The 25,001-nt window shown below is 37.9% G+C and overlaps 1 protein-coding gene across 1 annotated transcript in view; it reads right to left on the bottom strand.

The window, feature by feature from the left end:
* pgm5 (phosphoglucomutase 5) overlaps positions 1–24,713 on the bottom strand; it is a 30,621-nt gene extending 5,908 nt beyond the window's left edge. The window contains exons 1-9 of the mRNA XM_062998471.1: positions 24,342–24,713; positions 18,902–19,064; positions 18,061–18,207; positions 17,848–17,973; positions 17,377–17,567; positions 15,442–15,596; positions 2,634–2,749; positions 1,100–1,235; positions 271–454 (exon numbers count right to left, since the gene is read on the bottom strand). Of these exons, the coding sequence (XP_062854541.1) occupies positions 271–454; positions 1,100–1,235; positions 2,634–2,749; positions 15,442–15,596; positions 17,377–17,567; positions 17,848–17,973; positions 18,061–18,207; positions 18,902–19,064; positions 24,342–24,599 (1,476 nt within the window). The 5' untranslated portion in view covers positions 24,600–24,713. The remainder of the gene's footprint in view (positions 1–270; positions 455–1,099; positions 1,236–2,633; positions 2,750–15,441; positions 15,597–17,376; positions 17,568–17,847; positions 17,974–18,060; positions 18,208–18,901; positions 19,065–24,341) is intronic.
* Between the last annotated feature and the right edge of the window lie 288 nt (positions 24,714–25,001).

Here is a 25,001-nt window from a genome sequence, read left to right as displayed (position 1 = left end):
TTAAATGATAAAAATATATTGCTTCACTGTAGGTAACCCCCCCCCCCAAAACTCTAAACTTTTTTTTTCATCTTGATAATGACCCTTAATTTGCTTCAGCTGTGATGTGTTATAAACACCACCCAGAAATGTGTTCATGAAGATGTCTAAATGGTTCTGCCATTTTTGGATTACAGTGAACTGATATATTTAATGTTCTAATTCAGTGCAAACCCAAATTAGAAACTGCAATTGCAAGTAAGTGTAAGTAAAAACAGAGCTGGTACTAACCTGGTTTCTTGAGACATTACCATCCACTGGATCAATGTACTCAAAGTTGTCAGTTTTCTCCACACTATACACATTGTTTCCCACAGCAAACTTTTGATTGGAGAATGCTTTATCAGTGATCATGGCTTCCAGATCCCTCATAAAGTAAAAGGCAGCTCGTGGATCAACACCTTCATAATCAAACCTAGAATTTTCACACAAACACAAAATTGTACCGAGCGTTCTCCAAGCCCCAGATGTTTAGTCAAAACAAGGCATAATTTTGCAGATGAGTAAGACCAGACATGTTAAAATATTTTTAAAAACCTTCTCAGATCCCAAACTGGCAATTAGCCATGTTTGAACTTATCAGGCTTAGCAGAGGCTGAAATAGGCTGTGACACTAAATTTGAAAGTGGCCTTTGTGGGAAATTATTATGGGAAAATGACGATCTTTGTAAAGGCTCTACAAACTCTCTCTCAAGGACGTCGGGAGTATCCAAACCTCAAACCTGATTGGATTTTTTACTGCCAAAAAACATCAAATGAAAAAAAAAAAAGCTTTCTAGGCCAAAAAGAAACCTTGAGTTGTCCAGAAGTAAATGCAAACACAAGAAAGCTAAATTGGCTTGCCTTCACTGACTCATTTAACTCCATTTAACTTTCAAAACCAGTTATTGAACAAGATTTGGAGACTACTTTTTCACCAAAATGATGAAACTCAAAGAAAATAATTATTAAAGCAAATCAGCTTTATCCACTGGCAGGACTTACAGGTCAAACAGTCTGTACACATTATTTTACAAGGTTACATGTGTGTTATGGCTTCAGCACTTTGATAGCACTTTACCTGCAGTAATAGTTGCGACCCAGCTTGGCCCAGTGATCCCTCACTATCTCTTCCACTCCCTGCTTACGTACAGCCATGATGGAAAGCCACACCAGTACTGACCACAGGCCATCTTTCTCCCTGATGTGGTCTGAACCTGTCACCATATAAGTATATTCAGCTGTGAACTTGAGTAATTACGGGTTAAACACAAGACATATCTCAAGTTTAGAGGAAGTTTGTTTTACAGTAAATGATACAGTAAACTCATATGAAAACTGGAGGATATGCCTAACATACAACAGAAAGTAACTGGCTCAAACCTGAGTTGCTGAAGCTGTGTAGCACCAAAACTACCTGCACCACTGTGCCACCAAGAAAATGCCAATACATTTCACTTACATGGTAGGTATTTGGTAACATGTGGAAATGGGACCAGCAAACTCCCACAAATAGTCATTAGGTGATGAGTGCCTCATAACAGAGGCACCAAGTGTAACACCACACCTGAGAAATTAAGGGGGCTAACCCAGTTAAAGTAGACTTAACCAAGCTACAAAGGCAGAAAAATACAAACTAAAAGAATTAAATAATAAGGCAAAACAACTTGAACGTAAACAAAACCAAACAAACTGCATTACTGGAGCATAAACACTACATTTGAAGGCAAGTTTGCCAGCTACTCAGTCCACTGGTGAGTACAACCCAAATGCACACCATGCCACCCATGGACAAAACCTGAGACAGAAGTCCCATGACAGCCACAGAACCAACATCTTGCCACCATTTACTGACTGAGCTAAAAAACCCTAAGTATTATTCTATTTATCTGTCCATGTAACTATTTTTGTCTGGTGACATCACTGCTTATGAATATGAATAGTTACAATTGCCTGTGAATCACAATTTGTCTCCAGCCTCCTCCCTCCACTCATAAAGTATAACATTTATTAAAAGATAAGTTTGCATATTCTTGTTTATGTATTTACATAATACAAAGGAATGTGACTGCCAACTTTGAACTTCTAAACTTCCAATCACCCTTGATGTTTAGTTTTCAAGAACTGATTGTGTAAATTTGATATCACATTGTATTATGCCCATATAAGGGTCTGTAGGAGCAGCTGTCTCTAAACCACAACTCCCATCTCTATCTGCTTCATACTCTCCTAATCTCTTACATACTCTCTGTCTCTCACTCGCCCTCTTTTGTGACTCATCAGTAAAGGAGCTTTTCTCAGTGAAGAAATTTGTGCCAGCAGAGGTTAAATGATTCACTGCCCTGTCTTCCTTTTATAGCAGAAGAATGGAGGAGCTTCACACAGTCTAACACATTATCAGGGTAACAGTGAGGTCTGTCTAAGGTGCTGCTGCTCATCATCAAGGGATCTATAATGCTCTGATAATCAGTGTTATGACAGGGGTGAAGGAACAGCTACCGGTGGCCTTCATAGACACCAAGCAAAGTCTTTAGCAGACATTTAGCAGGCTTGTGTCTAACTACAGAGATGTAGCACTGTCTGAGAGCAGTAGCTATACAAAAAATATCATTTACCTGATCCAAAGCTTTCCTCTCCACATAATGAGCACCTGCCTGAGTCCATCAGGTTCCCAAAAAACCTCCAGCCTGTGGGGGTTTCATACAGAGCCACTTTCATTGCTTTGGCAACCCTGCAAATAAACAAAAATATTACACTTAGCTGACGCTTTTATCCAAAGCGACTTACAGTACTGGGACAGTATACAGTCTGAGCAATTGATGGTTAAGGGCCTTGCTCAAGGGCCCAACAACAGCAGCCCTTCTGATTACTAGTCAAGTCTCTTAACCACTAAGCTACAATTGCCACAAATAACTGTACTGAGTATATTGCAAATAATATTGAAGCTCAATGTATCCATTGTTTTCTGCACTGACGAATGCCTTCACTGGTGACTTAACCTAAGAGAGTGTACAAGCAACTATGAAAGTGTTTAAGTCTCTTACTACACTCACATACTCATCTATTTGACTTGTAGCTAAACTTAATGCTATAGCTTCTAGAATGTAAGTGTTACATTGTAAGTTAGACATCCCCTCTACCGATATTACCCTCCACTGCTGACTGAGGAGTGCCGCAACTGACACACGCTCGTGTACACGTGTGCAGTACCAACTGCATCTTTTCACCTGCACGAGGTGAGTTCATATGCGAATCAGCTCTGTGTACAGACAGCCACACCCTGGTCAACACATTATTTCTTGACTTCGCGCAGGCGCCATCAATCAGCCAGCAGAGGTCGTAGCTGCATCAGTTATGAGGAGCCCTGGTCTGGCTTTTCCACCCTGTGTGAACAACAGCCAATCGTTGTTCATGTAGCTGCCCAGCCCAACCGGATTGCAGAGCTGAGATTTGAAACGATGTGTTCGAAATCCCAGCTCTGGTGTGCTAGCATTTTTTACCGCTGCGCCACCTGAGCGGCTTAATCTGTTGGGTTTTTTTTTTAAAGAAAATGTACTAATAAGAGTAGTTTTAATTATAATAACATTTTACTTGATACAATAACCAGTATTAAGATTGTTAACAAAGCAGATTAGAATTTTGCAAAACAGTTGTCCAGGGGTAACTATATAATAATAATAATCATCATCATCTAGGGCAGATGCCTTCATTTGTCATATATACAAATGCATGTGTATGGTAACATATGCAAATACACATGTAAAGTACAATGAAATTCTTTTTCACATATCCCACTCTTGTTTGGAAGCTGGGATCTGAGCAAATTGTCAGTCATTGTATGTCACTCCTGGAGCTAAAAGGGTTGGGGTTGCTCATGGGCCCAACAGTAGTTGTCACATTGTTATTATGTCAACTACATTTATATGACCTTGCATACATAAGCATTGGTGCTTGTAACAAGCTTGTCAAGATGTGCTTAGCTTGTTTGGTTGTGTCAAAGAAAATCTTACTGAGTTGCCTGACACCAAGCATTATATGAAACATTATATGAAACAACAAACTTTTATTGAGAAAGCAACTGAAAGATATATTCTCTTCACAGTAATGGTTTTCTAAAGTATCTGATTTATCTTAATGTTGCTTTGTATACCTCAAACATTATGAGGTAATGAGGTCATAGGTATGCAAATTATTTATGTGCACAATGAAACAAGGCATCTCTGTTGTACCAGCCAATTCTGTTTTGACCAGCATAATTTTACAGTGTAGGACACAGGGACCTAAAAGCATGTTGATATCTTTCCTCTGTAAGCATCAATTAGCTTTATTTAAACATCCAGTCAGCTGCATGTAATGGTTTGTTACAAAGGTTTGTCTTATCTCAACTCTTCATTTTGTTTTGTTCATTATCAGATATAAAGAATGGCGCCCTCTCCTGGATGCAACCCTGGCAGCTGTTTGTACCTACTAAATGCTGCAGTCCATTAGTGGCAAGATGGCAATCTGTCTCCTGTCAATCAGAGTGACATAAGTCAATGGCAGGTTGATGTCTGATCAACTTGTGCAAAAACGCAGTTAGTGTTCTTCTCCAAGCTTGTTTAGCTGTCATGTGAAATCAGATAGGTAGCAACTTCTAAACAGCATTGTGCTATAATTTCCCAAGTAAATCTGGTGTTAAAAGGATGATAATATTGACAGTGAAAATTAACCAATACATTGTCACTGTCAGATTTTGTGCATGAAATTAATAATCCTACTTTTTATCTAATACAAACCATTTCTGTTTTACATCACTGGTAATAAAGCAATAGTAGCATAAAACTGACATTCTGAGGTGGAGATAATAGCCTACAATAATATCAGTTACAAATGGGCTAACCTAATAATGCAAAAGAACAATCACAAAGCAAGCAAAGCTTTTGGCTACTTCTTGTTTAGATTCCAGGCAAGAGTTAAAACAGAGCACAAAGACAATATGGTAAGAAAAAGAAAAAAAACACAAAGCAAAGTTGACAAAAAGGAAGGAAGATGAAGCAGGGATACTGCTAATCTGCTGCAACTGGAAAAGATTGGGTGCAGGATGCCAAGTTAACATAAGACATCACACAGTCATTTATGTACATCCAAATTTAGCATGTTTTTAGTGTGCTTTTAGAGCACCCAAACAGGTTTAGTGCTTCTTAGACAAGTGACAGTTTGAATTTCTTTCAAAACTTGGCAAGAGACCACTTTTGCATGTTTGGTTCATTTTATTCCCCAGCTATAATTTATCATAACCATATTATTATATTAGTTAATCATTTATTAAATCACATCATTGTGCTGCAGCTGCTACCTCATAGCTGGCCAGCCCAGATTTTGGTCTTGATAATTGTTACATTTTTCAGAACACAAATGCAGAAAAAAGAATAAGCTCATAAACGTCCATAGCATTATGGAGCAGCATCACTTAGTGACCACAAATATATACATAATTTCATAAGAAGAAGAGGTGTCACACATACAGTACCTACCAATGTAATTTAGTGCTATTTACTGGAAGCAGCCATGTTGGACAAGTTGAATGACAAATATTACAAATTTTTAAACCTAATAATTTACCATTACATTAGGAAACAATTTAATAAATTTAGTTCAAGAGAGTGTGAGTACTTGTAGTGTATGTAAGTACATTAATTACCAAAAGTATGTTGCTGATCATGAGCTGGGCGGCACGGTGGCTAAGTGGGTAGCACTGTCGCCTCACAGCAAGAAGGTCCTGGGTTCGATCCCCAGGCTGGGCGGTCCGGGTCCTTTCTGTGTGGAGTTTGCATGTTCTCCCTGTGTGTGCATGGGTTTCCCCCGGGTGCTCCGGTTTCCTCCCACAGTCCAAAGACATGCAAGTGAGGTGAATTGGAGATACAAAATTGTCCATGACTGTGTTCGATATAACCTTGAGAAGTGATGAACCTTGTGTAACGAGTAATTACCGTGAGTCTGTCATGAATGTAACCAAAGAGTGTAAAACATGACGTTAAAATCCTAATAAACAAACAAACAAACAAACTGATCATGAGCTTGTTGAACATCCCATTAACATACAGTGACCCCCATTTGCGACTATTTTAGCCTTCACTCCTCTGGGAAGGTGTTCTGTTTCATTTGGAGTGTGTCTGTGGAAATTTGTGCCCATTCCGTTAAAGGAGTGAGATTAGGTACTGATGTTGGACTAAAAGGCCTGGCTTACAATGTTACAATTGATCCAATTGATGATTGATTGGGATTGAGGTCAGGGCTCTGTACTGGTAACCGTAGTTCCTTCACACCTCATCAGACTCAACAAACCATGTCTTTGACTTGCTTTGTGTAAAAGGACACAGTCTTGCTGGGACAAGAAATATAGTTAAATTCCTGAACTTAACAATTAGGAGGGGAGTCCACATACATTTGACAATATTATTGTATTAATATTAACTGTAGTCAAGTTGCAACAAATTATCAGTCTTTTCTCTGTTCCTTGCTCTTGAATAGGTATTTTTAGACACTTTAGATTAATGTTATGAGTGAGACTGAAGGGCAGGGACAAAGCAGAACTGGACCACAGCTGTTTACTCTAGGGTGAACTTGCTAAATAGGCGTAAAGAACAGTTATTTGCTCGGGGACATGCCTGGAATAGAAAGCCTGGAAAGAGGACAGCGTATTTCAGAGCTAGTAAAGTGTTGTTAAAGTTGTTTGAAATGTTTTACACAAGAAAAAAGTGTGTGTTTCTAAGTACACATGAAAAGGTGAGAGAGAAAAAGAGAGTGTGTCTAGAGCTGGACAGAGAGTGAACTAGTGAGGGAGTATGTTCATCAGATCTTTTTTCTAAAACAACGCTGGGTGTTTCTCTGCTGTACCATTCAGAATATAACATGCCTTACTGGGTTTTAATACCATTTGGCTCGGACCTCGTGAAAACAGTTTGATCTGCAGCCCAACAGCCTCTAATCTAACAGACTCACAACTGTAAAAGTGGTGTGCAATCTTTTTGAGGGAATGTTTTCCTCTCCTAACTTCCTAACATGGTTAAGTACATTAAATGCTCCCAAGTGCAATAAAACATTTAAAAAATGAACATGTGAGTTCCAGCACAGGCGTCCCTAACAGACCCTCTGTATGTGCTGCCACGGCCTATTGAGTAAACACACACAAATAAACACAGATGCTGGAAAATACAGCCACAGCCCTGTGGGAACATAAAGATACGTCATGCATGAATTCATTCTGATCCAAAGATCATATTTTGTTTACATTTTCAGCACTTAATGCAACTGTAGCAAACCCAAGCTGGGGAGAAAAAGCCTGCTGCAATAACAACATTTATTATTATAGTTAACATTTATAATAGCATAAAACAAAAAGCTGAAATAGGCAATGGCATTCCTCAAAAAGATAAAGTTTTAATAACAGCATATGATTCTCTAAAATGCATATGTGCCCATCAGCATCACTGGTGCATTTACAAATGCAAGTGCAAGTGATCCCTTTTTTGCCATTAACACAACCACATACCATGACAAATTATTAGCTTTGTGTTGGTACCAATTCTCCGTGGTTTTAAGAACCCAATAAACATTTTGCTAAGAAGCAGAATATTTTTAAACTGCTGAACTATTCACTCAAAAACATTTTTGTAAAGTAGTGAACCTCAGTCCATCTTTGCTTGTAAATGACTGAGACTTTTGTAAATGCCGATTGTATACTCAATCACCTCTGAAAACAGGTGTTTTTGATCATTTTACAAATACCCAGTCTATCAAATCAGCATATATTTGTTCAGCAGAACCTTGTCCAGGGCAATTAGTTTGGCTATCCACAAAAGACCCTCCAACTACCATTGAGTCGAAGAAGTCAGGACCAAGATATGCGAGACCATTTAAAATTGTAAGATAGGCTAACCCGGTAGCCTATGTTCTCTAGTTATCTTGGTCTATGAGGTTTAACCCAACTTTCCACCTATCTCAGCTCAAATCAGTTCTTTGCCGCTCTTTAAACCCCTCCCATGCCCAATCCTTTAGCACCTTGACTGGTTGCCAGTGCCCTAGCTTACACTGTTAAACGTATCAAATGTGGTAACCAGTACTTAGGTGATTGGAAAGTTCTTGGGTGCCAGCCTGACACATTCTAGACCCAGATCTCATCCGGGAGTTTTGGAACATCAGTAGCCATTCCTGAAGGATAGTCACTGACCTTTGCCTGCTTCATCTTTCAGCAGGAAGCATAGATAGGCCCACTGTAGTCCAAAACAGACTATAAATTCCAAGAACTGCAGCACTAATTAGCAGGAATGGACCACACCAGAACTTGAGAAAACCCTGGACACTTTTGCAGTGCTGAGTAATTGACTATGCTTATGTTCTTCAATAAATGTAGGACTTGTAGCTTACATTTTTAATGCAATGCCTGATTAACTATGCTATATATGAATTAGTTCAGCATTTATAATTTGACAAGTAATTGTGAATTGTTGGTGAATTAAAACAAAGCAATATAAGATTGTTCCTGTTCTGTTTTCTTATCTGCTCCACCCACCTGCATATAAATGTTTATTTTCTCTCCCTCCTTATTTCTATTCAGTCCAGCATCTGCCCTTGGGCCCAGCTCCAGTTTGGTGGTGAGTCTCTGTGATTATGACCACCTCCCTGTTACAGTATTTTTTGTACAGTATTGCATGTTTACTGGAAATCTTGCTGGTAAGGCTTTTAAGTTTAATGTGATAAAGATCTAAAAATATCACAACTAGGAATATTAAAGACAATTTATAAGCAATTGAAGGTTCAGGGCCTTGCTCAAAGGCCCAACAATGGCAACCAGCAAACTTCTGTATCAGTTTTTTTATTGTTTTGGCAGAATATTTGCTTAATCAGATTAAATCTAATCTAATTTTTGTCTGTGAGCTTTTAGCCATGTGTATGTTATTAAGAGTACATGTATTTGGAAAAACCAAAGGGCTTTATCCAGTAAACATCTGGCAACCTCAAAGCTATTTTTTTAAGTTGAATGACTTGCCTGAAATGACAATATACACAGATCTAAGTCTAAATATGGGTATCTATTAAAATATCATCTTTTTAACTTAAAGTGTATAACCTGTCTTTCAGGAATACTTTTTCAGAGGGCCAGATGTTACATATCGTGGTATGATTGACACCACCATGGACACCACAACTGACACATTTGAATTTGTGAAACAGACATGTATTTTTACTTGAAAAGCTGTTTAAATCATACACCCTACTGTACAAAGTCAAGGTCAGAACCTGTTGAGCTGCATGATGTGGTCTGCCAGTTGATTAAAGTTAAAGAGAAATAGCATTTGTTTGTTTTGTGCTTTAAATGCAGAGGGATAATCTGCTTCACTGCCCAACCTTGTTTCCCTCTCAGCGCCAACCCTGCCTCATATGCAGAAATATTCCTTTAAAAATACCGAAATAAACAAACAGCTGACTGGTGACCCATTTTCAATCCTTCACCCCCAGGCAGATGTTTCCTCTCTGCATAGTCACCTCTCATAATACACACACAATACATACACACATGCATCTACACATCAACACACTTGCATACACACCAAACATAATCTATCCAACCCCAGACCTTGATCCCTTGTTCTTACACTTCTACACACTTAAAAACACTCATACACACACATCTTAACCAACAGACACACACACTCTTATCCCCAGTACTCCAACACTGCGTAAACACAAACTGCTAAGTGGTTGAACATTTAAACACACAGCTACACTTGTTCATGTTCAGCACCTAAAAAGGCTTCCAGCAGCAGAGAGGCCACAGAGGCCAACACAGCTCCAACACAACATGATTCTTCACAGAGGAACGTACCTACTGTTTCTCAAAACAAGATCTAAGCCAGATCAGAAACCAGTGATTATTTAGTAAAAGGTTAATGCAATAAATTAATAACTAAATAAATGAGAAAACAAAACCTGTCTTAAAGGGGACAGACATTGTCTGAATATTTATGGCATTTAGCAGGCGCTTTTATCCAGTGGTGTATGCAGTATAGAAGTACAAGTATCTTACCAGAAGTAAAAGCCACCTCTTAGAATATTACTTGAGTAAAAGTCTTAAAGGATCTGATGTTTAATTAACTTAAGTATCAAAAGTAATTTTCTGATATTAAATGCTCTTAAGTATTGAAAGTAGAAGTAGGTGACTTTTTCTTCTATCAAAGTACATTTCTGGTAAGATACTTGTACTTTTAAACTTAATACACCACTGCTTTTATCTTAAGTGACTTACAATTGTGACCAAATACAATTCAAGCAATTGAGTGTTAAGGGCCTCGCTCTAATCTACTAATCTACTAATCTACCACTGCAAACAAAGATATCAGACAAATTAATTCAACTTCACAAAGTTATTTCATTTTGGGTTGTAGTTTATATATATATATATATATATATATACTGTATATATACTGTATATATATATATATACAGTGTATCACAAAAGTGAGTACACCCCTCACATTTCTGCAAATATTTCATTATATCTTTTCATGGGACAACACTATAGACATGAAACTTGGATATAACTTAGAGTAGTCAGTGTACAGCTTGTATAGCAGTGTAGATTTACTGTCTTCTGAAAATAACTCAACACACAGCCATTAATGTCTAAATAGCTGGCAACATAAGTGAGTACACCCCACAGTGAACATGTCCAAATTGTGCCCAAATGTGTCGTTGTCCCTCCCTGGTGTCATGTGTCAAGGTCCCAGGTGTGAATGGGGAGCAGGGCTGTTAAATTTGGTGTTTTGGGTACAATTCTCTCATACTGGCCACTGGATATTCAACATGGCACCTCATGGCAAAGAACTCTCTGAGGATGTGAGAAATAGAATTGTTGCTCTCCACAAAGATGGCCTGGGCTATAAGAAGATTGCTAACACCCTGAAACTGAGCTACAGCATGGTGGCCAAGGTCATACAGCGGTTTTCCAGGACAGGTTCCACTCGGAACAGGCTTCGCCAGGGTCGACCAAAGAAGTTGAGTCCACGTGTTCGGCGTCATATCCAGAGGTTGGCTTTAAAAAATAGACACATGAGTGCTGCCAGCATTGCTGCAGAGGTTGAAGACGTGGGAGGTCAGCCTGTCAGTGCTCAGACCATACGCCGCACACTGCATCAACTCGGTCTGCACGGTCGTCATCCCAGAAGGAAGCTGACGCACAAGAAAGCCCGCAAACAGTTTGCTGAAGACAAGCAGTCCAAGAACATGGATTACTGGAATGCCCTGTGGTCTGACGAGACCAAGATAAACTTGTTTGGCTCAGATGGTGTCCAGCATGTGTGGCGGCGCCCTGGTGAGAAGTACCAAGACAACTGTATCTTGCCTACAGTCAAGCATGGTGGTGGTAGCATCATGGTCTTGGGCTGCATGAGTGTTGCTGGCACTGGGGAGCTGCGGTCCATTGAGGGAAACATGAATTCCAACATGTACTGTGACATTCTGAAACAGAGCATGATCCCCTCCCTTCGAAAACTGGGCCTCATGGCAGTTTTCCAACAGGATAACGACCCCAAACACAACCTCCAAGATGACAACTGCCTTGCTGAGGAAGCTGAAGGTAAAGGTGATGGATTAAACCCAATTGAGCACCTGTGGCGCATCCTCAAGTGGAAGGTGGAGGAGTTCAAGGTGTCTAACATCCACCAGCTCCGTGATGTCATCATGGAGGAGTGGAAGAGGATTCCAGTAGCAACCTGTGCAGCTCTGGTGAATTCCATGCCCAGGAGGGTTAAGGCAGTGCTGGATAATAATGGTGGTCACACAAAATATTGACACTTTGGGCACAATTTGGACATGTTCACTGTGGGGTGTACTCACTTATGTTGCCAGCTATTTAGACATTAATGGCTGTGTGTTGAGTTATTTTCAGAAGACAGTAAATCTACACTGCTATACAAGTTGTACACTGACTACTCTAACTTATATCCAAGTTTTATTTCTATAGTGTTGTCCCATGAAAAGATATAATAAAATATTTGCAGAAATGTGAGGGGTGTACTCACTTTTGTGATACACTGTATATATATATATATTTTTATTTTTATTTTATTTTTTTTATAATAATTTTGTTAAGGCTATTTAGCAGTAATTGGTCAGTGACAAAACTGGAAAATTAGATTGTTTATACTGGGCAGTAAGATTACTTTTTTTTTTTTGTTGTGAGGTGAAGTAGGAGAGAGTTGTTTCATTCATCCAAATGGGGTGCTGTGATGTCTGCCATGGGTTTATCATTAATAAAGTAGTATCACCAGTAAAAAGTAGGCATGTTGAAAGCAGAAACTATCTAGATATGTACACTTCTTATTCTGGATGGGAGCTTTGGCTCACTGCTGTCCCATGCATAATTGGACAAAAACTGCTGGATTCACTTCATACAAAGAGCTCATGCCAACTTAAAGAAGCCATGGAAAATATAACATGAGCTTGGGAACAAGACACCTTTTGTGCACAAACAATAACCTCTAGGGTATTTCACAGTCCTCTATCATCTGTCTGTAGTGTAGGACAGCACTGCTCAGCTATTATTATACATAAGACAAACCACTCCAGGACAGAGCCAGAGCACATCCCTAGATACCAACTTCTGATAGCTCTGAGCATTTTCCCAGAATTATCCTACAAACAAGATCACTTCTAAGTGTGGTATTTATATGTTTTGAAAGTAATAATACTTAGATTAGTTATTCTCTTAGTCTTAGTGTTTTAATAATACAGACATTAGTTAGTTCATACAATTATTTATTCATTTAATAAATGCATTAAGGTCTATTCAGGGTCAGCTTTTCCAGAAATAGTTGCATGGGTTCTTACACAGCTTGTAGAGCAAGGCAGGTTTGTGAGTGAAATCATGCAGTCAGCCAGTGCATGCGGAAGTGTTATTGTTCTACAAAACTGCCAACCAGTAACAATTAAATATAATTAAAATCATAATACTAAAAATCATATATCTTTTATTTAGATATTGAAATAATTCTTAGGTTCATATGAACTGTAAAACGCTTGGAGCCAGTCAGTGTTAGCACACTGGCACACACTCTGTGCTTTAGAAAATGTTTGTAACCAGTAGGATTAATAAATTGAATAATGACTGTGTTTAAGCAAAGGTTACGATTAAATGATTTGATTTAAGAATGAGAATTTCAGAAGAAAATCTTTTGAAATATCTGGTTTAATTAGGACATTATATTTACTCCACTTCATTTTACATGATTTACATGATTAACATTAAACATTACATTTGTTTATTCTTAGTTTTGTAACCTTGTTGTCCTGCTCTGAGTTTCAGGCTTTCAGTGGACTCAGTCAAACTACTGCTGAAAAACTGTCATTTACCAACTGTTGTTGCTAGCCGACTTACAAATATCGTTAATGTTATTTGGTAGAATTTATGCTTCAACAAATGCTGCTCTTAGAAGCCAGTTAGCTAAGTTATGGCATTAGGGATTTATGTCTAGGAATGAATGAGAATTGGTATTTTACAGTAATAAAACTTTTTACAGTAGATTATAGGTATTTTTGTTGTACTTTACTATAAATTCTACAATAAATCCTCTAAAGAACAGCAAAAGAAGCTCTAACTAAAGGTAGAGAGAAGTTTGTAAATCTAAGGGGTGTGATTTTGCTGTACTGTGATGATATAAGTGGGGCTGTGTGTTATGATAAAGGATAAAGGTCAGACAGATGATAAATAAAATCGATTTAGTACAGGAGTTAACAGACATTGGATGAGATCTTGCAGAATTAGTCCTTGGCAGACTTCTAGCGCAATTTGCCAATTTTCTTATTCACTTTCCTAAGGGGAAATTAAGAGTGACATTTTACCTCCTGGCATGTTTTGGAAGATATGAGGAAACATATTAAAATCCATCCAAAGCAAAATCCTCAGGACCCTTGCCATCCAATAAGATCCAATAATATATTTTAAAGGTGACTACTATATAGAGCAACATTTTGAGCTCTTATAGGCAACATGTAAGGGACCAATACAGTTTAATAAGGTTAGTTTTCAGCACATGACAAATGAGTAACACCAATGTTATTTACAGTGTCACATTTTTCTATAACAGACAGATCCTTTCTGTGTGGAGTTTGCATGTTCTCCCCCTGTCTGCGTGGGTTTCCTCCGGGGGCTCCGGTTTCCCCCCACAGTCCAGTGGGGTGAACTGGAAAAGACTTGAACTGACAAATCTTGTGTAACCAGTAATTACCTGTCATGAATGTAACCAAAGTGTGTAAAACATGACTTTAAAATCCTAATAAATAAATATAACAGACAGGTTCATGGCATGCCAATTTTATTGTATTCTGTGGAAAACTATTAACATCAAGTCAAATAAAGTAGTCGATTAAGCATCTTCTGACCTGACACAGAATATTCATAGAGTTTTCAGAAACTTAGTGAAGGATGTTGTCAGGATGTTGTGCTCTTAGTGTCAGTCACAAGTCCAGATAAAAATAAGGGTGGTTGAGTCAGGAAGAGCATTGTGCGTAAAAAAAACTGTGCCAAACCAGAATCCTCTGCTGTGGCGACCCCTCATACGGGAGCAGACGAACGTAAAAGCACTGATACATGTTGTAATGTTTATTAAATCACAATTTACTTTACAATTGAGCTGGGAAACATTATACATGCCAGTATTTAGGGTAATGAGGTTTAAAGTTATTTTTAGTTTGTTGAGCAATGTGTGGATGAGCTCAAGGATGAGCTAACTGTTATTCATAAAATATTTACAATTTCTCAACCCATCCCATTTCCTGAAAAGTCTCTGAACTTTATTGTTCTGTTTTGATTTAGTTTTAGCCTAGCATTTATCAGGCACCACTTCAGTGTTACTTCTAAGTAATTCTATACAATACATATTATACTATTTAAAAAAAAAACCTAGTGTGATTTGATCACTATCTGTGATTTGTTGAATCTCTACTACCTTTATTCTATCTGGCAAAAGTACAACTACATGACTTTTAATGTTACTACATTAAAATGACTAAGCAATAATTTGGCTAATCAACAATTGTATTTTATTTTGAATTTGATGCCTGTAACACAAGTTGGGACAGAGGTGAAATAAGAGTTAAAAGTTTATAGTATATTCAAGTTCCACCATTTTAAAATATTTCACTATAAGCAGGTGAATTGGTAACAAGTGAGGGAATCTACCCACAGTGAGGGAGTCTACCCACAGTGAGGGAGTCTACCCACAGTCCTGTAACTGATATGTGGGAGAAAACCCAGAAGTACCCAGAAGAAACCCACACTGACATGGAAGAGGAAAAATATAAAAAAAAATAGTGATAATATCACTTTTACACTAAATTAAACACAGAGATGTTGTGTGCATTATGTGTGTAGATGATGCCTCTCACCTGTCCAGGGCTGTGCTGGTAGGCATGCTGCGAGCAAACCCACGAACTCCCACTTGCCTGAAGTAGGGAATGCAGGATAGGTTGGCAGCCATCACCGCTAATGAATCAGATGGGTTTACAAAGAACCCATTCTGACCCAGAATCATACATCGATCCTGCACAAACACGCACACACAAATATGGAAATGAAACAAATTCAAAGTCATTCAAAGTAATGCTCAGGACTAGATATACAAAAGTAAGAAGGCACAAAGTGTGCTTTACCCACAGTGTGTGCTTAAAATGCATGTAATATTTATATTACTAAGGCTAACCACAGATAAACATAAGCTCTAGTAATTGCACAGGATTGCACAGGATACTAGTAGAAGCTAATAGAGCTATTAGAGAATCAGGACTAAATAAGAAATGTAACTTTGGTAAGAGAGGAATTAATTTAATTCTTAAATAAAGTTGTTTCGGAACAAATAAACAATGTGGAAGACACTGATACAACCAATAAGGCATTAAGTGCAGAATAAATGTTTTAAATCTTTTTACATTTTATTCCATCAAACTCTGTAAATGCTGTAAACGTAATAATGTTATATAAAATTGTGTAATTAAACATCTGCAATTTTCCTGGTGGACTGAAATCCTATGCTATTATTATATTCCAGACTTCTATCTCTTTACAATTATTGGCACCCCTGGTAAAATCAATAGTATGTTTATACAAAGTTCACATTTAAGTAAATGAAAATCTGACCTTTAATTAAAGTATTTTTTCCAACATGTTGTGTGATTATGCTAATTCACACTGGGTAAATTGTATATAACAAATGTACTCATCTTTACCAGGGATGCCAATAAACGTGAATTGAACTGGATGCTCTATATCTACACTATATGGACAAAAGTATATGGACAAAAGTATTTTTTCATTCAGTCCCATTGCCACAAGTGTATAAAATATAGTATTCAGCCAAGTAGTCTGTCTTTACAAACATTTGTGAAAGAATGGATCCTTCTAAAGCTCACTGAATTTGAGAATAATAGAGTATAGGATGCCACAAACAAGTCAGTTTGTGGAATTTTCCTCTCTTTGATACCATATGAAAAAGTGAAAGTGTTTAGGAACTACAGCAACTCAGCCACAAAGTGGCAGATCACATAAAGTTATAGAGTGCCCCAGTAGTGGTGTAACATCTCGTTTCTAGAGCAAAACCACCTGTAAAACCAGTTCATACATGGGATGTGCCAATGGTAGGGTAGGGGTTCTGTTTATTCATAGCCAAGCTGCAAATGGGGGACCAATTCCATATTAAGTAAGTATTAATTCCTGTGGATTTAGAATGTTATAAAAGCTCTTGTAGGTTTCCCAATACTTTTGTTGATAAAGTGAATGTCTACAGTATTGAGACTGTGACATGAACTGTTGTTAATTATTCAGACACAAGGTTGCATGACAAAAGCATTTATGTTCATCTTTAAAAATAAACCCATTTTCATTTTGGATAAGCAGATATCTGACATTTGCTTCTATCAACATGTAAAATAATTGGATGGGCAAATACTTTTAATGTTTTGTGCAATCCTCCCTTATAAGTGGATGTAAGGGGGAGAGAAGCACAGTTTGCATGCCATTTACATGGCACAAAAGCTGCATCTTTGGCTCTCATACCAGTTTTACATGTAACAGAGTTTTAAGCAAAAAGCAGCTAGAAACATGGTGCAAACACCTTATAATGCAAATGTCTACTGAAATCAATAAATGTACAAAAGTATTGCATTAAAAATGTCTTAACAAACACTAAGGGTGAGGTAAGATTTCTTGGTTTGTGCTAAACACATTCTAATAATAAATGTATGCAAATATGCTTCAGAAATCTGTTTCACGTATTATTTGTAACAATTATGAAAGGTTATTAATGTTATATGATTAAAAATACTCACCCCATCTGCATCAAATGCAGCACCAAAACCAAACTCTCCACCCTTCATGGAATCCACTAATGAGACAGCGAAGGAAGGGTTAGGGTTGGGGTGCTGGCCCCCAAAATCCTCCAAAGGAACACAGTTTACTGCAGAGTTTGCAGGAGCCCCAAGTTCATCACAGAGGATTCTTCTAACGTATGGTCCCATCACTTAAAAACACACCAAACCAAAAAACACTGAATACTGTCATAAAATAAAAAAAGGTGCTTCAAGAAAGTACTAGTTTAGGGATGTCTGTTTATGCTATCACATTATTGTAAGTTTTTATTTTATTTTTACCCCCTCCCCTAAAAGATTTTAGTTTGTTTATCAATTCATTTGCACAGATTCTATGTAACATTAAAAGAGGAAAGTTCAATACTTCTGTGGAAGAATTGATCAGAATCATCAAGGAAAAAGGTAAGCAGCAACTTTTTAAAAAATTCTTACCTCCATTCATTGCATCTATTCGAATCTTCAGCTGTTCTGGACCTGTCAGCAGACTCTTGATGGCCCCAAAGTCAAAGATTCCACGTAGCATATTCAGGTAGATCTCAACAGAATCCACTATCTCAACTGCAAAGTTAATGGCAATGGTGAACTCTGAACTTTGCCTGCATCTAAACATTTCTGGAGTAACTCGGAATTAGTTTAAATGTAAACCTCGGAAAGGCTTGAACTTGTTCTCCAGGTCAAAGTCTTGGCGCCCAAGTCGTGACAGGTCTATGTGTAGATCTGGGCAGATGGCAAACTCCTCAAGTGTACGGCTAACCTGGTAGATCTTTTCCATCACAGTGTCTGGAGAAGGGCCTGCAATAAAGAAATGCCATAAGAAAGGTTACCAGTTGACATGGGCCAAACATGGTGCTTATGTGGTGCAGTGGTAAAGTATGCCACCCCACTACCACTGAGATCCAGGGATTGCATTTGCACAAACATAATTGGCTAATGTCTGGGAGGGTGGGCAGATGGCTGAAACAATATAGCCATTGGGAGGTACACTTGTCAGTGCGCTCTCAGAAACTAAAGAAATCTCTGTCTGTGTTGGGCAAAGCTGGAAACCATTTGAATGAATGTGACCTTTAAGGAACTCAGACGGCATTGCATGAGAATACTTCATGCTGCTGTGATAAATATAGCCACATGGGTTCAGGAGTACTGTGGAAAAACGTTGTCACTTAACACAGTCCACCGCTGCATCAAGAAATGCAACCTGAAACTGTATTTCACAAAGAGAAAAGCATAAATCAATTCTATGGAGAAAAGCTGCCAGGATCTTTGGGCCTGAGCTTATCTCAGAGGGATGGATGCTGTACTCAAATCAATTCATGTTCTAGCTTGTTTTCGGGAAAGAGGACAGCCAGTTCTCCATGCCAAAGATAAAGGACCATCCAGACTGACATCCATCAAGGCATGGGGAAGCATCAGTGCCCATCGTATTTTCCCAGGAAGTCCATGGTTATTTAAACAATACAATGCCAGCACTACAACAAATTATTTATACCTCCATTAGCTACATTAAATTTGATGCCAAAGTCTCCAGCTGGACCTCCTGGGTTATGACTGGCAGTGAGAATAATTCCACCGATGGCTTTTATCTTCCTGATGATGCATGAGACAGCTGGTGTGGACAGGATGCCATTGTGCCCAATCACCAGTCGCCCTATCTGGAATACAAACATCATGGTTTTAAAGAACAGTTACAAGCAACCTATCTAACCCATAAGTGCAACCCCAAATCCAGAAAACAGTAAGAAAAATAAATACAAATATTTAAAGCCTCAACCAGCCAACTTATTGGGTTTATACAATATATACATATATTGGAAATATTCAACCCCGCTCACCTTAAATGTATTGCGGTGATGTGTGTAGAATGAAATCAAAATATAAAACATAAAGTATCAGCTGACATGATTTTAAATTTACATGAGAGACATTTAATTCTTTTGACAAATGTACATGTGCAGTATTGATCAACCCCTGGCCTCTGTACTTAATGGAACATCCTTTTGCCTTGATAACCTCTATTAAGTACCAAGAAGCTTCCATTTCTTTTGTGCAAAAACTTTAATCTTGTTGAGGTTTGATGACTTTCATGCTGCAACTGCTTTCTTTAAATCCCACCAAATATGTTCTATGGGATTTTTGGCCTTTAATTTCTCATTATTTTCTTTTGGGGTTGAATGTTTCCAATGGCTGCAACATGTTCCACAATGTTGGTACAGTGGCAGGTTTACCACTTTGTTTTCACTGTCCAACTTACTTTGAATTAGTTCCTTCGGCACAAATACACCACTAGCTAACTAATTCTTTCTTGGAAACAAATCATCAGTCTTTTTAAAACCCCTTTTAATACCAATTATGATAGCATCACCTGTTATCTATCAGCCCTTTTACCTGTAATAGGTTCCAAAACAGGATGTTTTACTATTTCCAAAAAACTTTTCACTCTTACACTGTTCAGTCATTATCTGTTTTACCACCGCTTTTTCCTGGTCAGGATCACATGGGGCTGATTCTCTGGGCGAAAGTTAGGAAAAATCCATCAGGTCACCAGTTTATTACAGGGTAGACACACACAATTAATAGCCACACACTCACCTACACTTGGGGCAATTTTAGTAGCTTCAGTTGGTCTTACTGCATGTCTCTGGACTTGTGGGAAGAACCAAAGCAGGCAAAAAGATCATGAAAACTCCAAACAGAAAGGACCCTAGTTGTATGGCAGATAAATCAAACCCAGACCATTCTTGCTGTAAGACGACAACACTACCCACTGCACCACCTTGTCGCCCTGTGTTGCAGGCATCAATTTAGAACTGGAATATTTTTATATTTACAAAAATTAATAATGTTGATAAGATCAAACTTTAAATATATCTTCTTGCTTTTTAATGGATTTAGGATTTAACAAATGATAATAAACAATGATATAAAAAGGTCTCTGAAATAATACAGGTTAAGTAAAACACCATGATGTGGATAAAGTCTTGTCTGCCACATACATGTTTCTCTGCTTGCTTAATTCAGTTGAGATTATTCACATAATTTTAATATGCATCCACCATGCTCTCTTGATGGGCCCATTGTCAACTTCAATTATATTAAAAATCAGGTGAACAGCAAAGAATCAGTAAGTCCACAATAACTTTGTATTGATTTAAAATCACCCTTTCCTTTAAATGAATAAGTGGACAAAAATCTTGCCAGCAAAATGTTCTTACAGTATATGAGAGCCACCAGACCCAGACATTGATTCAGGCCTGTACCACTCTCTTGGTGCACTCCACATATTGTATGCATTATAAAACATTATTTAAAAACTAGGTCATTAAGCAGATTGAGTGACCAAAGCTAAATGGCTAGTTCTAATTTCAGTTTTAAACTTTTTATAGAGGGACTTGAAAATTCAGATAACTGCAGAAAACCATTTTTTGTGTTTATGAGCTGCAGCTGTAGCTGTAAGAAATGAACTGGCATGCAGAGGTTATAATGGCAAACTAGTTCTGAGGTAAGTGACTACCAGCACTGACATTAGACTTAGCTACTGTTGCATACCAGAGCCACCACCACATCCCTCCTAAAATGAATAGCCACTCAGTGCCTGGAAATAAAATGACATGAAAAGCATTTTACATAGAACAGTGATGATAGCATGGACTATAAGTAAGCGATAACTCAGGTTAGCTGATTTGACACACATTATTCATAATAAAAAAGTGTTCACTGGTCATTTGCAGATATGAATCATTTAGCAAGATTGCCTGTTAAAACATTAATGCAGGCTAGACATGGCACTTGACTTCAGCATGCTGGGCATTACAGCAATTCTCTGACTCATTACACTACACAAAATCAGCCACATTCTATTAATAGTGCCATTTTACCCAGGCATTTTAATGATGACAAAGCCTGCTGTCAATCTTCTGTCTGCTATTGCTGTTATGCTAAGCTAATTTGCTGTTTACTCAGTTGGATGCTCAGCTTGCTGACTGTGCTGGCTGCATTCAGGCTTGAGGAGCATGAACAGAAATTCACCAAACACTCCGAGCACTGTATCCATATAAGGTGGTGCTTTTGTACACACTGTGCTCAGGGCGTCACAGACTGAATGGCACATTCCACAAAGACTAACAAGGTTTATATGTGTATAAGAGAGCTTGTAGTAAGAAAAAGGTTTCCTTTTTGGAATGACCTTTGCATGACAATATTGTCTGAGCTTTATCCAAGTCATAATACTAGACAAACACATTCTGTCTTATGTCAAATGTTTTATTCCTTACCAAACTGATTAATAAACCACTCCTATATACCTGTGCGTGTGCAATGCATGTAAGTCGTTGGGCTATCTACAAGTCAGGTGTTTATTTAATAAGGTGAAAATGGATGTATGGATTGTAAAAGTACCCTGCTTTATTTGAGTCCGAGTCTGCTTTTAAGAAATACCTGTTTATGTAAATCATGCCTCAGTCTAAATGACTTCTCTGTAGAAGAATTGTATAGATGCATAAAGCAAAAAGGCTACCATATGTCAGACTTTTTTACAAAATAAGAAAATTTAGCACTGCCACCACTGTCCTTATGAATAATCAACTTAATAATAATCAAATTTAGTGTACAATACTGATAGATAAAGAAGTACAAAAATGAGTAAAAATTACATTGCACACAATCCTGTAAAGCATGGTAAAGGGAGTATATAGAGGTGTTGAGGGTGGATTTTACCATCTTCTAATTTGGGTATTCTAAATTTCTCTGTGTGCTCTGATGACCTCTTACTGTCACCTTTCACCCACTCTAGCCGATGATGGGTAAAGGCTAGCACACTTCTCATTTGAGTTCCATCATTCTCTTCTTCCTTGACCAGACAGTAGGAGTCACTGTTGCAGTATCAGTGAGGTGAATCCTGTCAGGCCTTCTTGCCTTTAGATATGGTCAATTTTGTTTGAAAAGTACATGGCCAGCCTGGTGGCACCACTTCAAAAACATCATAATTTACCACATCCTGGGCAGCTTGCAATTAAGAGCGATAGTATTGGGGAATGTGCTAAAGAACATGGATATGGATATAAGATAAGCTAGGATAAGATTCCTTTATTGATCCCCATGGAAAAAATTCGAGTGTTACAGCAGCTCCAGTACAGTGTAAGTACAGTAAATAGAGCATATAAAATAGAGTAGAATAAAATTAAAAAAAAAAAATAGCTATGCTATGCAATTACTATTATACAACAGTATGGTAATTACAGCAATATAATAAAAACACTATATATTCTATACATAAATATATACATATGTGTGAATACATAGAGTCCAGTGCTGGGGAAAAAGGTAGGGGGGATCTTGAGTTATTGTAGGGGGGGGAGCTGGCTCATCAGTGTGAGGACATATATGTGATATATGTGATTGTATTTGGATTTGTTTTCTCAAGTTGGACAAAGACATCCCAAATGCCAACAGATAGTGATTTATAATTTTAACAACCTGGCAGCTGCCCATGTTTCTGGGGATTCCCCAGCATAATCTGAAGTTTCAACAGAGGAAAACTCAGCATGGGCAGAATATGACCGGAGGAGGCACAGCACAGAAGATAAGTGCAACATAATGATCTTAACCAGTCAAACTTTAAAAAATTAACTCGTTTATTATCTAATCATTTTAGCAGTGTCAGATATGCTGCCAAATGAAGTTTAATGCCAACTGAAATTTAGTTATATTTCTACATTCTGTGCCAAACAGACAAATAAACAACCTCCTCTGGTCTTTTAATATGTCTCTCTTGCAAAGGTGAATGTATAAATATGTATAATGTATAAAGTATAATGTTAAAATCAGTAGAATTGTAAATTATAATATTAATTCCAATTCCAGTATACCCCTTATACCCCTTATAAAGTTCGTCCTCAGGCCAAAGCCTATACAAGAAACCACAGCTGCAAATTATCTCAGAGCATGACAGTCACTAGCTCACTAACAATGTTGATAGTGACCAGCTCATTTAATAACGTTTCTGGAATGTCCGAAAAAAATGGATCAGTGGAGTGGATACAGGAAGGTTATACCAAACTGCACACAGATAGAGGCAAGGTTTAAACCCAGGTCTGCAGGACACTGAAGGTGTGAGGCACCCACACAACAATGCTATCATGCTCCTCCTACCTATCAATAACAATTATATAATTATTTAATTATTTATATACTATAATGGCTTGTCTACTGAGCTGCTTTTTATGAAAAACAAACATTTATTAGTACCCCATACTTTAGCCATGTTTTAAAGCAATAAGCATAATTAATGCTTTCATCCTCAGTAATAGCTTTATTTTGGTCTAAAAAGTTATGGCTCCATAGCCAATTTGAAGCCTGCAACACACTCCAAAACATGGACTCATCTGACCACATCACTCATTTTCTCTGTCCTTCATTGCATCTGAGATGAGCTTTTAATGTATCCTATTTTTATACCTAATCAGGATACCCTCACCTGTTACCAGTTCACCCACTTATTGTGGAATGTTTCAAAAATAACTTTTATAAACTTGTCACACGTTTGCCTTTTGAGTGTGCTGAAAGCATCACATTCAAGACCTGTTTATATTTAAAATACAATCAGGTTGGTAAAACACTGGAAATATTTTCTTTGTACTTTTGACAGTAAAAAAAAGATTTGAGAAAATAAACAAATCACAGATTCTTATTGATATTGTATCTCACAAAATGTTCCAACTTAAAAACACATTTTATAAAATGCTTTAAAATACATGTCAATGTATATATAAAGTTATTAATTAACAATTAAAAGTAATCCAGTTTGGTCTACAGATTGCTTTGCTATATGTGAACCTTGAAACAGACACAGTATAAACACCATCAGTGCTGTTTAAAGCCCATATAAGTTTATTCATGTCACAAAGTGATTTTTCTTTTTAAAGCTGACTTACCCCATTGGCAGCAGCCATTTGTACAATGACTTCGATAGCTGTTCGGCTGAAGTATCTCCCATCGCTGCCCACCACCATGGTACATCCTTGACGGTCCCTCAGGTCGATGGATGACAGCACACTCTGAATATAATTCTGTAGATAATTCTTTCTGCTCTCGAATACCGCTGTCTTTTTTCGCAGCCCATTAGTCCCGGGTCTTTGGTCATCAAACGGGCTTGTCTGAATGGTTAACACCGGTATAGGGTTGGTTTCCATCTTCTTTACTTCTCAGCAGTCTGAGCTCTCTAACCAGAACACAGCTTGAATGAAACGGAGTACCGCACGGTGGAATACTCGGCACCCTTACAGTTCTTGCTCGCTCAGCCTTCTGTTGCGTGTTGTGACAGCTGTCAAACTTTTGAGTTGACAAAAATACAGAAATACTACAGTTACTGCATAACAACAAATTCAATCAAAGTTAGTGCTAATAATTTGGTACGTCTAATAGAAAAGCGTTGTTGGTATAATGAAACGCGAGCGATAGTGTGGCAGAAGAAAAAGGCAGCTGGGCTACAAGGCTACAATAGTCATTGAATCAGAGTGGAGGCCGGACAGAAATAGAAATAACTGTGTGTGTGTGTGTGTGTGTGTGTGTGTGTGTGGGTGGGTGTGTGTGTG

Source organism: Trichomycterus rosablanca, chromosome 7, assembly GCF_030014385.1.
Source record: "Trichomycterus rosablanca isolate fTriRos1 chromosome 7, fTriRos1.hap1, whole genome shotgun sequence".
NCBI lineage: Eukaryota > Metazoa > Chordata > Actinopteri > Siluriformes > Trichomycteridae > Trichomycterus > Trichomycterus rosablanca.
This window is presented reverse-complemented; position numbering and strand designations above follow the sequence as displayed.